The sequence below is a fragment of the Cynocephalus volans genome, chromosome 7 (assembly GCF_027409185.1).
Source record: "Cynocephalus volans isolate mCynVol1 chromosome 7, mCynVol1.pri, whole genome shotgun sequence".
NCBI classification, from domain to species: Eukaryota; Metazoa; Chordata; class Mammalia; order Dermoptera; family Cynocephalidae; genus Cynocephalus; species Cynocephalus volans.
Genome location: NC_084466.1, coordinates 51,482,845 through 51,501,018, shown reverse-complemented (window position 1 = coordinate 51,501,018; position 18,174 = coordinate 51,482,845). Strand labels below are relative to the sequence as shown.

The following is an 18,174-nucleotide window of genomic DNA, read 5'->3' as shown; positions in this document are numbered from 1 at the left end:
AGGTTTCACATTTAACCAGTGAGGAATTATGAATATCTGCAAAACATATCATTTTCACAGTCAATAAGTTACACTAATTGCAAAATGTAAATAATCGGTAACAGAAGATTCTATTAACAACCAATAAAAATTACTGGCAATTTCATTTTGAGTCATCTATTTACCTTTAAAATGGCAAACCTTTTCCTGGCTCTTGGGTATAACCGCCGGTGCCTATAAAGCCAACTACGCTTGTGGCATATGTACGACCTAAACACTGTATACAACGGACTGGAAATTGTAGGGAATAAGATGTTGTTACTCTTGATTCTAAAAGTGCTTGGAAACGTTTCATTAAAGTTAATATCCAAGTCATGTTCTTGGAAACAAATTTCAATAGCAATGAATGCATCGTGGTTTTAGAACTATGACTTTTGGGACGACCAAACGGAATACCCCTTTTAAAACGAGAAGAATTTGTATTGTGCAATGTCAGCTCCAGCCAAAGCACTTATCCCCTCCCGTCCGTAACCACCAACTTCTTCCCGAGCTCCACGAGCGGTTCTGCCCCATTCCGCAGTCTCTGCTCCAAGTCTGTTTGTCATGACGGTCTCAGATGAAGCAGCCGCGGTGAACGACGATGACGGGGCTTAAGTTCTTCATAGTCTCACCACCTGGAGAGTCAGTGCCACTTGGAAGCGTCTTTTTGCCGGGCCACCGCAGAGGTGAAAGACCGCGAGAGTGGAGCAAACTTTTACGAAGCATCTCCCCGGGCACGTACCCTACCGCCTTTTCCTTTCTGATTGGCCGGCGTATGTCTCGGCTGCCCAATTGCGCTGGAGCGTCTTCCTCGCCGCTCAGCGTCGCCGCCGCGCATGCCCACTTGGGGACCCACCCCTGCGTTCCGGCCCTCCTGAGCTCTGGCGAAGGACACTGGCTACGGGGTCGTGGGAGTCGCGCCTGGTGGTGGTAGTGCCAAGGTCGCAGGGCCGCCCTGGGACATGTATCCATGGGAGGGCGACAGAAAAACCAAGCACTAACACAGCTGCCCAGTTTTCCTCATGTCCTCTAAGTGCAGGCTTCCTCGGGCTGACCATTTACTTTCACTGTGATGTCCGACCTGGCCAACCCGATCTGCTCGTGGAGACTCGAAAAAGCCCGACTGTGTTCTTTTCTTTGCGCCCAGGCAGACAGAAAGGCGAGGTGAATGAAGCGAGTGTTTACAAGAAAGTAAACTTTTCTCCTAGGCAGAATGGGCTGGGGACACCTTCGAGTTTTACTGCACTAAACGTGGTCTCATTAGCGCCCTACTAATAGCGCGCCCTCGCAGCCGACCTGTCCTCCTCAACTCTGCCCTTCCCTCTACGGGGACCGCCTGTCGGTCCCGGAAGCGCGGACCTCACTTTCTGCTCTACGAAGAGCATAACCACTAGTTTCCGAGGCGTGCAATTCAGAAAAGTGGCCCCAAACAACCACAAAAGCCTTCGGTGGAGAGGCAGAGTCTCTGTGGTCTCTGCTAATACGCCATCCCCTGATTTCCAGCCCCCGGCCCGCGTTTGGCCCATCGCCGTCCGGCGCGCACAGCATCCTCCCAGCCCTACACTAGGCCTGCCCCTGCGGCCGCTCGGAAAACTCGGCGAGCGGAATCCGCACGCGGAAGCGCCGGCCGCACTGAGCATGCCCAGTTGCAGAGCCGACCAGAGGAGTTTTTTTCCTTTTCTTTTCTTTCTTTCTTTTTTTTTTTTTGGTCTCAAGTAGGAAGCCTCCTCCCCCCCCCCACTCCAGCCCCCCACCATCCCTGGCCTAAGCAGCTACCATGGCCGAGGTCCCCGGAGTGGCGTTGTCCCAAGCGGGTTGGTAAGTGGTGAGTCCCGCCGGCCGCCGGGCCGCGGGCGCGGGCCGGGGCCCCAAGGAGGGTTGGAGTTGGGGGCGGTGGGTGCGTGTCGGGGTAGGCGGAGGCCGCCGCCCACCCCCGGCCTCCCTCCGGGTCCTCCGGGCCGGCTCCGCCCCCGGCGCCACGCGGAGCCGAGCGTGTCCCCCAGCTCCCCTCGGGATGGCGGCGGCGGCGGAGGCCTGGGCCCGGGGAGGCGAGCGGCGGGTCTGGGGAGAGGCTGGGGGCCGCGGGCAGGGCGGCTGACGGCCCAGGCCTGAACCGAGCCGCCCCGGAGGACCTGCAACGCCGCCCGCGCCGTCGCCTCTCCGGGGACTGTTGCTGCGGCGGGACGAGGAGGGGAGGCGAGGGCTGCAGAAGCAAGTGCGGCGGAGAGGGACGGGCGCGGCCGGAGCCCTGCTGCCGCCCCAGCCCGCTCTTCTTTCTCCTTATTTCAAAGTACAGTAACCAGCGTGAAGCCGCCTTTCGCGGCACACACACAACTTCTGAAGCCGAGAATGCCCGCACTGTCAACTCGTGGGGGTGCTCCGTGGAACTTTTCTTGAAAGGATGGCGTTGTTCTGATTTTAAAAGACGTTGCATGTCGGGATTTTAGGATCTGAAAGCAGTAAAAAATTATGGGAAATTAAGCAATTTCTGGAGCTGCGGCCATTACGATTGTAAACACCCAGTTGAATTCAGTGACGCTTTTCCCGGGCTTGCATAGGCATAGTCTGGGATGAGGGGTAGGGACGAGGATGAAAAATATTTGCCCCGGCTCTCCTAAATTACTAGCTTAGTGAGAAGGGAAGGCATTGAAAGACCAAACACAGAACAGGGGAAATAGTATAAACGGTACAGAGGAGCAGGCAAGTGTGCTATGGAATTGGAGGGAGAGTTAATTTTTTAGATAAGCGGGCTTTGAAAGATTGGGAGGAAAAGGCTTTCTAGACACAGGTAGGTAAGCAGAACTGACACTAGATTTACATGGTTCGTGGAAGTAGGAGGGTGTTCAATGAGGATTGGAGGCGACCAGTGCCTAAAAGATGTGGATCTGATTTTGTGAATTAAAGTTTTTGATCAGTAGAGTGAAATAACCGCACCCGTGTTTGAAGAAGCCACTCCTGGCTTTGCAGGCACTGTATTTGTTATGCACTATTTTACAGGCGAGGAGACTGACGCAAAGTGCTGTTAAATAACTTTCCCAAAATAAATAGCTAGGAACTGGTGGAGTTGAATGTTGAGCCTGGGTTCAACCAGGGGGCTTGGTTCCACACCTAGTGCTTTTAAGCTTTATACATGATGATTCCTACAGTTTTTTTCTCAGAACACCATCTGCATAATAAATCGGAGAGTTTTAAAAACTCACTTTATTCATTTTTATTTTTGTTAGTTTAAACTGGAATTTCTCTCTTCAGTTTCTTTACCTAACAAGGCTGTCCTTAATTAATATATTGGATCACTCTTCTATTTGTTTTTCCCCCTTCCTCACTAGATGGAGTCTTACTTTTTCAAACTAATGATATGATTTTATTTACAAATTCAGTGTTTTACTGCTTTCCAACATGACCCCGCCTCCTCTAGAAAGCTTAGTCTCAATATTTGGGTCCCCAACACGTGCTAAGTTTGTCTTATTTGAACCCTTAAGCTCCTTAAAGGCAGGGAACTGGATCCTGCTTTTCTGTGTATCTTTAGTGCCAAGGAGTGCACTAACTAGTTTCTCAGTAAAGTCTGATACAGTTGACCTTGGAATGCCCCCTGCCAGTCAGAATTCTCCAGACAGAGCTTCAGAAGCTTAGATAGGATCACTCTCTGCTTTGTTATATTGTTACAAATCTCCAGCGATGTTATATTGTAGCATTTATCACTTCGCATCGCAAGTTACCTGTGTTCCTTTCTTCCATTAGTCTGCTGCTTCTGTATGGCCGTGACTTATAAAGTCAGTTGTAATTGTGGGGCCGATAAAACTATCTTTCTAGGAGTTTGCGAGTTTCATGTAATTCCTGATGGATCTTGAACAGTCAAGGCATAAGGATCTCCTAGGCTTTCAGGTGGCTTGTACTAAGTCTTTAATAAGATACTTATTCGTTAAAATACAGAAGGTTTAGGCAAAAGAGCACTGGAGGGAAAATTTCTGACTGGAGAGCAGCTTTGACCAATTCATTTCAGTTCTGACATCCTATGTTTCCTCTTACACTTGGGGTTCTCTCTTATGGTCACTGACAAAACTGTTTTTCTTAGTACTCAAGTCTTCTTTGTACTTGATTACTTGTAGGACATAAAGAAATAGATGGTAAAATGTCTAAACTATTATTAAATCTGTTCTATTAGCTATACCTAAAACAGTAGATTAGGGAAATATTTAGTGCTGAAAAGCTTATGCTTCTGAAAATGTGATCTTTAGGGGGTGCAGAAAGTCTGTATAGACCAATCTGTTATTCAAGTTTACATTGTTTTTTTGAGTACATTTTTCCTTCTTAAGTTTTTAATCTTCATGAAAACCCCTATAAACATCAACATTTTAAAATATAGTTTAAACAGTAGCCACTTGAAGACTGTACGATCGATATATATATATAGTGTCTTTGCTTTACTCAGTTTTGAGTTGAAGGCTTTATAGAGTAGCATTAGAAATAGTGTTTTCCATTTTATTTTGAAAGAATGAATTTTCTTAGAAAGGCCGTTTCTTACATCCAAGGTTTAATCATGGAGTACTCCATATTTTGTTTTGTTTTGTTTTGTTTTTGAGGAGAGCAAGGGTAGATGGGATAGAGAGGATGAGTACAATGGTCTCCTTCTTCCCTTCTCCCCCTTGAATTTCACTTTCCTCTTTGGAGTTATCTCTCTTTGATTACTGGTGTTACCACCATGCTGACATCCTCTGGCCCAAGTGCATACCTAAGTCTCTTTCCTTTGTTTCACCTTTGAACAACTAAGAAAGGCTACAGGTTAAAAGGTCCTTATCAAAATATGGCTCTGGAGGAGAACAACATTGGAAAATAGGGAAAATAAGAAGCATAATGGCTGTATGGATGACAAAGTGATTATTGCTTTCTTGTCTTAAAGGGCCTGCACTGTTTCACATGTTGCCTTGAGGTAGCTAATCCAAAGACGAGGAACAACTTTAGGGCATTTTGCTGGAATTTCTAACTTCTAGCTTTTGACCTGTCCACAGAAGGAAGACTTCTTTTCGCATCCCATCACATAGAAGCTTCTCAGACACATTAATGATCAAGATCAAGAAAGTCAGATTCCCCTGTGCCTTTATATTTATTTGGTTTCAATTTTTTGAGAGACTCACCTATTCTCCAGGAGATTGCAGATGAACGGTCTCAATCTTCAGATGAGAAACATTTTAAAGCAATGTCAGTACAACCTTTGCATCAACATAACTATATTTTCTTATAATATACTAGTGTTATATTATATACCATAAGAGTTTATGCATACACTAAGAGGGTATCAGAAGTTTTGCTCCCTCATGTTATTCCAGCGTAACTCTTAGGGATGGCATATTTGTAGAGAGTATTGGTAGTTCTTTATAAGGTTGTATATTAAGTGTAAGGTTTTTTTGCTATCTAGGATTATAAAATACTTTTTCATTATCACTTTGATATAAATGCTCTTGGTATACACTCTTTTGGGAAGGATCAGAGCCATTAAAACTTTTAAGATGATGAAGAACTCTAGACGAAACCAATCACTTTTTATTAGGTTTTCTATTTTGAAATTTTCCTATTTAATGAGCATTTATAACTATCTCTATGGTTTATATCATTTACGAAATTAGAATGCTCAAAGGTGATAAGCATTGTTGACCTTCTGTCTCAAAGTATGTTACATATTGCCTTGCTGCTTCTGCTGATACTGTGAAACTGTGAAAAATGACTGGATAATCTGTTAAACTGTGAGTGTTGAGATTTCAAGGTGCTGTTTGCAGCGAATTTTTGGTGACTAACGTATATATCTAGTTTCAACTGCCTTGAAAGACTTGACTGTCTCAAGCATAAAAGAGGTATAAAAAGAAACTTGCTACCTCAGCATGTTGAAAATAATTTGCTCCTTTCACACAGCAGCATTTGCTAAGTCAACTGCAAATTGCATAGTAACATTTCAAGAACCATAAAAATATAAGACTATCAACTTTTTTTGGCTTATGTTTTTTTTCTTTTGCTAAAAGAAGAATATTGGCATTTTGACTTAACATGTTACAGTTCACTTCCGTAAATCTAGAAATTCTTCCTTTTTGAAAGGTCTAGGATCCGGAAGTAGCTAAAGAACACTTTTACTTCCAGGTAATTTTTGGAAGAGGCATATTGGACTCCCAGCAATGCAAAAATTTTCATGTAAAAAATTGAGAAACACTTGTGAAGTCATAGAACAACAAAGAAAAGCAAAGAAGAGGGGGCAAGAAATGTGTGGTAATAATGTTAAGTATTCAGAAGGGTGCCAAATCAAAAATACTGATAGAAAAGAAACATGGTGATGGAGAGAGAGAGGGGAAAGAATTGCAATGAGCTCCAGGGCTGGACAGAGAGCCTACATGTACCTTAGTACTGTAACCCCTGTAGGTTTCACACCTCTACTAGATGGGTGTGAGTCTGTGTGAGTGTATGTGTACATGTGTGTTTGTACTTCTCCCGTGTGTTACAGTATTATGGCCCTTAAAGTAGAGACAAATAGCTACCCTCATCTCAGTATAATGCTATTGAAGGTATGATATCTTTGTAATAATAAGTCATAATGCAGAGAAATAAGTAACCCTACACAATAATGTGTGTACTGAAATATGCTTATATATACTTGAAATTTGTGCCTTCTATATGCAAGGCACCATGTTGCTGGGGTATAATGATGTACAAGACAGGCAGAATTTAAACATGTTATATACTGGCATTTTACTTGCAGGGTGTTTTTTTTTTTTTTTAAAAGATGACCGGTAAGGGGATCTTAACCCTTGACTTGGTGTTGTCAGCACCACGCTCAGCCAGTGAGCAAACCGGCCATCCGTATATGGGATCCGAACCCGGGGCCTTGGTGTTATCAGCACCGCACTCTCCCGAGTGAGCCACGGGCCGGCCCTTGCAGGGTGTTTTTGAAACATATCTGAGAGCTATTAACCCAGACTTGTGAAGTGTTTAATGCTTTCCACTAGTAATGATGTATAAGCAAAGTTCGTTGGTATATAACTTCTCTCAATATTGTGTGTGGTCTTTGTCTACAGAAAGAACAAGGCAGATTCATTGACACACTCATTCAACAAATATCAAACATTATGTTGTGGCAGGTACTTTTTAAAGTACAATCAGATGTAGTCTTATGGGGAGAAAGCCATTAATTACATATTCAAATATACTGCATCTATAAAATATACTAGAGAGGAGAAGGTGCATCTTTCTAGACACACTTATAGAACAGCAATTTCTTCATGGCAGTCAGAAAATGCTTTTTTGAGAGCTGGAGGGTGAGTAGAATTGAACTAGACTAAGTAAGGGGACAGTAGCATCTGCAAAGGTAGTATGGCAGTAGGTAGTATGGTGATTACAAAGGTCTGAAGGACCAGGGTGGCCAGCAGGCAAGATGGAGGGGCAGTGCAGTAAAATGGGGCTAGGAGATACTTAGGGGCTAGGTCATGTAGCTTGGACTTATAGGCCTTGTTAAATTTTGTTTTTATTCTGGAGGCAATAGAAATCAGTTGAAAAGTTTTAATCAGGAGATGGGAGGGTTGAGGTAGGGATGACACCATAGTTAAGTTTTGTTTTTTAAAAAATATACGATAGAATTACCTTCTTTATTTCTTTTTCTTTTTGAAACACAATTGATGACATTTTGTTGGGAACAGTTGAATATCAATACCTGTATACAATATATGGTGATCAAATCAGGATAATTAGTATATTCATCATTACACAATGTAATCAATCATTCTTTGTGACCTTTTACCAATTCCTTGCTAACTGATCCCCCTCCCCCCCCATGCCCCTGGCCTTCTCACCTCTGGTAACCTCAGTTCTGTTCTCTCCTTTTGAAAGTTCAATGTATTGTGATTGTTTAATCTTTCTTTTATTTATTTATTTATTTATTTATTTTAAGCTCCTATTTATGAGTAAGGATGTCTTGTATTTTTCTTCCTGTGCCTTAACATATTTCACTTAACATAATTTTTTCCAGGTTCATCCATGTTGCTGTGAATGGCAGAATTTCATTATTTTTTATGGGAGAGTAGTATTTCATTGTGTATATATATATATATATATATATACCACATTTTCCTTGTCCAGTTAAGTTTTGAGATATTCTTGCATTGAAGAAAATGGAGCTGGGCAGGAGTAGATGGTTGATGATGGTTGAGATGGAGAGCAATGTATTGATTTGAGAGATATTTAAGAAGCAAATGGACAGAACTTTTTGATGGATTGGATATGGGAGTGACAGAGGGAAGGTGTCAAGGAATTGATTTCTAGGTTTGGGGCTTGTATACCTGAATCAATTACAATTTGGTTAGATAGGGACTATTAGAAGATGACCACATTTTTAGGGAGGTGGCTCATGAATCGAATTTGGATATTATTTGAATGTGAGGTGCCTTTCAGTCTTTTAAATAAAATGTCAGCTAGGTGTTAGAGAATACTAATCTTGCACTCAGAAGAGAAGACTGGACTAGAGGTATAAATTTGGAGTCATTTGAGTATAGTGAGTGATTAACCAGTGCATGGATGAGATAATCTAAGGCTGTTCTCCAGTACAGTAGCCATTAGCCACATGTGGCTACAGAACACTTGAAATGTGTCTAGTTCAAGTTCAGATGTGGTGTAAATGTAAAATACACGCAGGGTCTGGAAGACTTAGTATGAAATATGAATGTAAAGATCTCAGTAACTTTTATATTGATTAAATATATAGAAATAATATTTTCAATACATTATTAAAATATATTATTAAATTAATTTCATCTGTTTCTTCTTAAACTGCGGCTACTAGATAATTTAAAATTACATATGTGGCCTGCATTAATTTTTTTTGCTGGATGGCACTGATCTAAGGACCAAGCTTTGAGTAAGAGGCTGGGTTTAAGTAACGAGAAATTTCAGCATTTTTAGAGGAGGATGGGCATTTAAGGAGCTGCCAGACAGGGGAAAAAGCTTTAGAATGCATTGTAAAGTCATTGACTTTTCTAACAAGGGAAAATGGACGTATCTTTGACTTCTTTGATAAGATTATTTGACTAGGTCGGTATTATTGACTTGCTGATGTTAGAGACACAGCAGTTTTTAAAACATTCTTTATAAATTTAGATATCTGAGAGTCTTTTTAAAAATTCCTCCAAGATCCTCCCCCAATTCCTTTAAATATAAAATGCAAATAAAATTCAGCTGCAGCTTTTCAGAAGGCATAATATCTGTCATAGATATTAAGTGAAGATATTAAAGAAAAAAACATTTTTACTTTACTAGATTCCCAAGCAGGACCATGAGGAGTTTGAAAATTAATAAAGGTAGATTTTGTAAAATATCTTATGTGAAACATTAAATATGAGTATTGATGGAAAAACTTGCTAAATAACTTAAGCCAACATTTTATGATGGATTTCAAATTGATGCGGTTTCATGCTTTGTTTTGAGAGAGAAATAGGGGCATATATGTAAGTTTGTGTCCAGAAAGTTGATAGGTTTTTGTGATAAAGTTAATGAAATAATTTTTCCTTTGCCATAAATATATTCCACTTTTAGATCCAGAGAAATAAATGAATATTTGGCTTTTCTAATTAGGTAGAATAGCTTGATTAATGTTTTATGATTTTGTAAGCTGCTGTAAGGCAATGATCAAGTCCTTTTATATTTTTGTAGTATCCCTAACATTTAGCAAGGTGCAAGACTCACAATAGATATCTAAATGCTTGTGGAATAAATGTCAGTGTCATCTTAATTAGTCTTGGTATCTTTCATCATATTGCTTTAGTGTCCTCAAGGAATATGAAACTTCTTCATGCTTTTTGTAGAGTTGAAAATTGTTATTTCTGAAATGCATGTGGTGAAATTTAAAGAAATTTTATGAATAATATGATCTCTACAAAAATTCAGGAAAAAACCTGTTACAGAAAGTTTTCTCTATTGATATTTTCTTCCTTGTTGATAGAATTCAACTGTTATGATATATAACCAATAATAATGTGGATAAAAGTATGTGTTTGTATTCAGTTAGAAGTAAATTTTGAAATATGTTGATAAAATTTCTTTGCTTGGGACAATGAACTGTCATAGAGGGTCTTTGAACTGTTCTCTTTCAAAGCAATGTCAATAGAAAGTATTTTCAGTAGTTTATGTTAGTATGGTTTGTCCTAATTATTTCTTTCTACATTTTGATGTTTTGTAAGATATGATACAAATTCTTACTTTTCTTTTTGATATTTCAGAATGGATCATATTCAGAATTCCTGGTTAGCGAGGAGTTAGGATGATGAAATTGTAATTCATCCTAGAGCCTTTGATGAGGAAAAGTAGTAGGCATCTAGGCACTTTGCAGTCTAGTAAAGCTGTCCACTGACTGGGGTTTTACCTGAGGACACTGCTAAGCCTGGGTTACTCTTTGCTAACTTTTAGTTATTGTAATGGATTGGATTATGTCCCCCCAAAACTGACGGAAGCTTGAATTGTGTCCCCCAAGTTTTATGTATTAGAAACTTGGCCCCCACTGTGACTGTTAAGAGGGTGGGAAATCCTATTATTGTAATTGAAAGGTGGAGTCTGAAGAGATGAGTAGATTGTAGGACCACACCATAGTGAATGGATTAAAAATGGTGGTCAGGGGCATGGTTCTGAGAGCTTCAAAAGAAGAGAGGAGAGTCTGTCTCTCTCTCTGCACTCTTTGCTGTGCCATTTTTGCAGTGTGATACCCTTCCATCACTGAAGACACCACCAAAGAAAGCCTTCACCAGATGTGTTCTGTGGACTTTGGGTTTCCTAGCCTCTGAAACTGTAAGCAATAAATTTCATTTTCTTTATGAATCACAGAGTTCTGTGTATTTTGTTATAATCAGCAGAAACGGATTAATACAGTTATGAACACCAAAAAGGACCACGAATTAGTAGTTAGGACACAAAGCATGTGAAGGCATCTATCTTCTCAATGCCCCTGTTCAGTTCACTGTATTCAGAATGGCAGGTACTGGTGACTCCCTTCCACGCTGAGAGCCCAAGTTGGTCTTCAGAGGCTTCTATGTCTAGGGATTTGTCATGCTCTTTTCTTCAGGCTGCCTGCTAATTCCCTCAGAATGTTCCACTCTAACTAGAGTAATGAGATTCCTCCAGGATTGTGTTGATTTGACTTCTTTCCTCAGTTTTGCTTCTTGAGGATGGATGAGGTAGGGTTAGTATCCAGACCCCATCAGAATCTTCCTTGGTTGCTATATTTTAAAGTTGTACAAGATCAGAATGTACCTTTTTCTTTGATTTGGTTGCTGCTGATAAATTTTTTGATTGCTTTGCTCTGGTTGTGGTTTTTTGCTTTTGCTATTTTTTTCTTGTTCACTTAATTACAGATTCATTAGAAGTCTTTATAAGCATATATTAATTAGATGATTCTTTGATAAGTGAAAATTGATACATAATGAAAGTTTCTGTGTATAAAAACATGATGGCTATACCAATACTGTTGCTTTGCCTCTCACGGATTTGTCATCCCTTTTCGCCTGGGTGACGGAGCTGCCAAAGATTACTCAAAGCCCATCTCTTCTGAGCAGTGAGAAGCCCCGAAAAGGGGTTAATCTCCTGGAACCCTCAAGAGAGAAGCATTTCCTTCCATTTGGGAAATTAACCATGAATTGGGGTTCTCTTCCCGCATTTATTGAAGTTACAGGAAGAGAACATAGGTGGGGTTTTTGCTAAGTATTTAAAAAGTTCAACAATAGAAGCTTGTAACATTCAGTAAGAAAAGCAAGTTGACATTCTATAATGCAATTTTCAAGAAGTTGATCCACCAACAAAAGCTTGATCTTAGCAAACATTCTCTTCTTACAGCAATTTCCCAGTATCTTTACATATCAATCAGTAACCTGTCTGTCTTTGAGCCAGCAACCTTGTTGTGTTACAATTCTTTATCTTACAACAGAGACTATAGCCTGGGGAAAATTTCCTTTCTTTTGCAAGGTCAATATTTGAAACTGCAAGGCTTTGGAAAACCAGGCCCTGTGAAGTACATTTGCTTTATGCATACTCCACACAATACCATGAAATTTCAGTTACCTTTTTTTTTTTTTAAGTTGGGAGTTTATTTATTTTAACATTTTAAAATTGATTATGCATATTTGTGGTGCACAAAGCTGACCTTCACCACCTGTACCCAAGATGTGATGATCAGATCAATGCTATCACCATGCCTATTTCCATAAATTGCAATTATAACCCATGTCCCCCACCCAATTGGAGGTCCCCAACCTCTTACCAACCTCCTTCCCCCTCCTTCTCTCCACCTCTGGCAACCCTAGGTCTGTTCTCTCCCTCTGCAAGTCCAACACACTACTGTGGTCTTTTTTTCCTTCTTTCTCTCTTAGCTCTCACTCCTGAGTGAGGACATGTGTAGTATTCTTCCTTTTGTGCCTGGCTTATTCACTTACATGTTTACATCCTTGTTAGTGCAAAATGGCCACCCAAAATAACATTTAATTTTGTTGGCAAACATATCTAGCTTCTCTTTACTACACAAAGACACTTGCCATTGTATTCATTGCATTTTCTACCAATTATAAAGACAAGACTTCTTCTGCAGTGGTTCACAATTGAAAGGCACCTTCATATGATTAGATGTAGTTTCTTAAATGGAGAGTTTAACAAGTTGAGATTTTGACTTGATATTATGGAAAAGACTGCAGTGCAGTGGTGTATACTTTAACAGGTATATGGTAATGAGAATAGACTTAATATTTAAATGATACATGACAGAAATCATGGTATACATACTGAGGTCTGATTATCTTGAAAGGGCAACAGGGCCTTGACGTTTTTACCAGTTTATATTTATGTGAATAAGAATTTACACTGGTATTATTTTAATCAAAATGCAGAAGCAGATTAAACACAAAACTGGCCTGAGCTCCATCCCTCTAATATTTTAAAAAATGCCCAACATTAGTTATGTTAAAGGCTAGGCTGCTAATAAAAGAGACCCCACATTACAGAGGCCTGAAGAACATAGCTTTTTTTCCTCTCACAAGACAACCCAGAGTGGTGGGACAGTTATGTTTTATGTTGTCATTTAGAGACCTGGGTTTCTTCCATCTTACTGCTTTGTTGTCCCCTCATTCTTTGCTACTCCAAGTGTGTTGGAGCTATCAGCAGCATTGGCGTCAACTGGATAGCTTGTTAGAAATGTAGAATCTCTGTCTTCATCTGAGATCTGCTAAATCAGCATCTGTATTTTAACAAGATTCTCTTGGTGATTCTTTTGCACATTAAAGTTTGAGGAGCACTACTCTAGGGTATTATCATTATCTTCATGGTCATAGTAGAGTAGCTGCCTCATCTGGATTTCAGCCAGCTGGAGAGGGAAGGACAGCAGAGATCCATGGAGTCAGTTCCATGATGAAGAAGGTGGCACACATCATGCCCTTGGTTTCCAAGACCTTTAGTCTCACATCTTCCTGAGAGGGATTCTGAGAGCTGTGGACTAACTCAGTGATTCTCAAAACTACCTGTCAGTGTTAAAATTTCCAGTTTGTCACAGATCAGTAATCTTGTAAAATATAAAACCTTGTGGCAATGTCAGATTGCACTAAAAGTTTCTAAATGCTTAATTCAGTTTCTGTACTTATCCCATTGTGCAGCAGTAAAGTTTGTAGATTGGCATGATCCATGGACCACACTTTAAGTAGTTCTGTTCTACCTGGACACAGTTTGAATTTTTCATTCAGTGATACTGTTCAGATTATGATAGATTTGAGTGAACTGGTGTAAATAAACGAGGCCCTGTTTTTTTTTTTTTGCCTTTCATACTTTTGGATTTAATTTACTTATTCTTTTACCTTTTTTTCCTTTCTTTTTTTTGGTAGCTGACTGTTATGGGGAACCAAACACTTGACTTTGGTGTTATTAGCACCACACTCTCTTCTTCTTTTTAAAAATATTATTTTTAGTGATATGTTTGTCAAGGACTTTTGAGCTTGCAAAGCACTTTTCCCTACATTACAAGGCATTCCATAAGAATAAGTTGTATATATTATATTTGCTTATTAAAGTGGATTGCGGTCCTTATTGGTTTAATCATATTGCTATACCTGGTATGGCACATCAAAGAATCGTTGTGTTTGTTATGAGATAATGCCTTCTTTTTATGTATTTTGTAGCTTTCTTATGCTTTTAGTTATGAATTAATATTAGCTTGGAACTGGTGTTGTGAAACTTATCTGTGTCATTATCGTATTGGCGAACTGCTTGACATGGTTTGAATTATTCCTGCCTTGACATGTTTTCGTGGAAAGTAAAATTGAATTGAACTGTTGGTAGTCTTTTAAAATGTTTTTCCTTATCACAATAGCTTTCATGTATAAATTGAATTGTTTATAGTGTTTGGTAATGCTTTAATGCTTTAAGCAAAAGTATATGTAAAAAATGTATCATTATAGATCTCTATATATCTAAGACATATACTTTCAAAAGTGGAAAAATAGGCTAATGTTTTACTGAATATTTTTGTTGTATTCAATGTGCTTGTTGCTGTTATGGCCTGCTTATCCTCCTGCAGCACCCCTTCCCCCAATTTTTTTTCTTTGTTGTCTTAAGTACCCCAAATACATGAACAGCAGCATGTCAGCATTGTCAAAGTGCTGCCAAGGAATGGGCTCAAAATCTTGAATCAATTTATACTTGAAACTGAGATTAATAAATTAAATGATTTTGAATAGTTAAACATTTATATTAGACTTAATTAATTAGAGTTAATTAGAATTCTGTCACAAAACTGCATTATCATGATCTATTACTGAGAAAAAGAAAATAGTTACAAAAATACCTTTGATCTTCAATTAGATTAATATCTACTTTTTGAGAAGCAGTATGGTTGGTGGTTAGGAGCATGGGCTCTGAAGACCAACTCTCCTGAGCTGAGGTTAGTCCTGGTTTTGTCACTGATTAGCTATAACTTTGGGCATATTTCTTAACTGCTCACGGCCCCAGTTTGCTCACCATAAAATGGTGTCAGTTGTGGAACCTACCTCATAGTATAGTTGTGAGGATTAATGGGTTAAGATACACAAAGGGCTTAGAACACTGCTTGGCCTATGCTGAATGCCCAGTAAATACTTACTGTTCTTGCTATTGGATATCAAATCTGGACTCCCTTAACTTATTACTGCCAGTTAAATAAATTCATGTGACGTGTACACCGTTTTGATCTTATGTCACTTTTGGAAAAAGTTGATGCCTTTTACTCTATTTTGGAATACTTTATATATTCTCTGAGAGGGATGCTTTGATAAAGATGAAATCTTTATATCTTAAGGATTTTGAATTTCATAATGAAGTATATCTTACCGTTAGCTTTTGGTAATCTTATAAATACTAGTGTTACAAATTAGAGATAAAATGGTACAGGTAGATGGAATATTTATTTCATATAATATTACATTATTTCACTTTTATAGGAAGAATAGAAAGAAATTTGAGAGGGAAACAATATTCAGTCTCTTAATGTAGACATGAATTTATTGTCTCATAAGCTGAAGGCAGGTAATTTCATATTCTCATTGAAATGTTGCATTGTTATTAGGTATTTGCCTTTTAGTTTTGTAAATAAGGGTTTCACTTAAGGTTTAATGGAATGCCCTCCTCAAAAAAATGTGTGGAGCCAGTTATGCAATATGTAAATTTATGGGACAATATCCTTTTTTTTGAAGACTAAATACATATTTGAGAGAGAAGGACATATCTTTTGAGTCTAGTTTCATGGCCCACGTTAGGTTAATACAAAAGTAAGAAATACACACTTAAAGTTTAGTGCAGAGTGCAGGCTGGCTCAAGAGACTGAGCAGCTGCTTGCTGAAAGTAAGTGTGTTACAAAAGAAAGCATACACACCTCAGCCAGTGAGTTACAAAAGAAAGCATACACACCTCAGCCAGTGAAGTGCAGGTTGGTCCTAGGAAAATGAGCCTTCTGCCAGGTTCAACTTTTATAATTTCTCTGTTTAATGCATATTCATGTTATCTAATGAATATAAATTTCACTTTACTGAGCTTGTTCGGCTATTAGGGTTATATAACCCCTTTCTACTGAGCTTGCCCAGCCATTGGATTTGCATAAGTTAGCCCCCTGAGGTCTCAATTTTATGTGCCTTGTTGCCAAAAATAGGTCCAACCTCCAACAATAACTGTCTTCTAGGGGAAGACCTAGAGGAGGAGCCTGAGACCTCAGGGAGTGGCTTGAAGCCAGATTTGTGTCCTGAAACCTGAACTCATGGAAACTGAGCTACTCCTATTTTACTATGGCTGGTGGGCCAAATCTGGCCTATTGCCTGTTTCTGTAAGTAGTTTTATTAGAGCACAGCTAGAACTATTCACACACCTCCTGTTTATGACTGCTTCTGTGCTATAGGGGCAGAGCTGAGTACTTATGCCAGAAATCATATGGCCCGTAATGCCTGCACTTTTTAATTATCTGGTCCTTTACAGAAAAAATTTGCTAATCTCTGTCCTAAGCAATTAGTGAGATATATTAGTCCATCGTTACTTAGAAAAAACTGAGGTTGGAACAAGTAGTACATGCTTCTTGTTCTCATATTTGTCAAAAATAACTTGCCAGAACAACCATAATCCTTGTTCTTATTCTTATTCATAATGACTGGTATGACTGGGGCTGCCTCTCAGATTAGTAAATCCTAACTATTTAATAGGAATGTGCTACTACTTGCAATGGGGGCTTTCTATCAAATATGGAATTGTCAGGGGTTTTTGAAATGGTCTACTGATTTTAATAGAACTTTTCCATCATGTCCTGGGCCAGATAGAAATTATTCATTGGTTTCAGTTGAGAATTTTTATCACATCTGAACAATTTTTGGATTCTATAGACAATCTGGACCATGGACAGTATTTTTTTTTTTAATCAAATCAGTATTGCTTAAGGAAAGGAAAAATTAGAGATGTGAGGTTGAAAAACCTGTTAAATTATATCAATCCTGAGTAAAATATAGGAGTTTGTCTTTAAATTACAAAATATATTTGGTAGCTAGTCATATTTAAATTAACTTGAGTTTTCATCAGTAGACTGATCATTTTAAATTAGAAATTGAACTTATGAAAAAAATTTCGTGTCTTGATTTGACAAAGGTTGTTCATGAAGTTTTGTAATAGTGTTCAAGGGACTAGGCATGAAGAGTCTAATAAAATCCAGTTTTTCAATGTTCGTCACCATACTCAATATTGATATTTTTCCTTTTTGAACGTAAGTCCTTAAACTTGTAGAATTATGAGTTTCACCATGTAGAGATTCATATTCACTGGGATCCAGTGCACAATTTCCATTTTTGACATTATTCTGATTATAGAAATTACATTGCTATTTCATCAGAACTTTTACACTTTAACCACTGGTGTATTGAGGCTGTAATTAACATAGTGGTAACAAGCAAACATGGTCATTTAACAAATGTAACCAATAATAGGCAAATGCCATTATTGAGAAAACCAGGCCCTGAATTTTAGGTAACTTAAACAGACTAATGCCGTCTTTATAGCTCACTTGTACACTTAAAGAATATAAGAATTTTGAAGAATACGTTAGTTTTTCTGTAAAAATCATGATTAATTTTTACATATCAAAATGTGAGATATATGCAGATAAAATTGCTTTCTTTTCTCAAATGACCAAACTTTGTATGGATGACTTGATGGATCTCCTGAGAACCAACCTGGTCCAGAGATCTATTGAGAGTTTTTAATAAGGGACATGAAAAGATCAGATTTCCTGAGTTTACAAAGATCACCCTGTCTTTTATTTCATGGATGTGTTAAGAGATCAAGAATCAGACAGGCACAATTTAAAGAAAAACATTCTTTAGAAGTAAACTTCATCAATGAATTTTTTTCTTAAGGGAAATTGAAGAAAGGAAGAAATCTGGTTGGCTTTCATTGTCCTAGACTTGGCTCCTCTACCCCCATTTAAAAATAAAATCAGTTAATACTGTTCACTCTATTACTGTTAATGCTGGTCATTTCTTAATATCCTTTGCTTAAGGATTAATAACTTTGTTGGATACCTCAAAAATTGTGCTTTGCTAATTGATAAAATAGTGATTTAAGGTGAACATGGTGTAATATCAAGCCATAGCAAAAGGACCC

At 38.7% G+C, this 18,174-nt stretch overlaps 1 protein-coding gene across 2 annotated transcripts in view; it reads left to right on the top strand.

The window, feature by feature from the left end:
- The first annotated feature begins 1,584 nt into the window (after positions 1 to 1,584).
- The window catches only part of TDRD3 (tudor domain containing 3), a 178,221-nt gene continuing 161,631 nt past the window's right edge, over positions 1,585 to 18,174 (top strand). Inside the window, exon 1 of one of the 2 annotated variants that reach the window (XM_063102540.1) lies at positions 1,585 to 1,836. In XM_063102540.1, coding sequence (XP_062958610.1) covers positions 1,796 to 1,836 — 41 coding nt within the window. In that variant the 5' untranslated portion in view covers positions 1,585 to 1,795. The remainder of the gene's footprint in view (positions 1,837 to 18,174) is intronic. The other variant, XM_063102539.1, reaches the window with a different exon arrangement.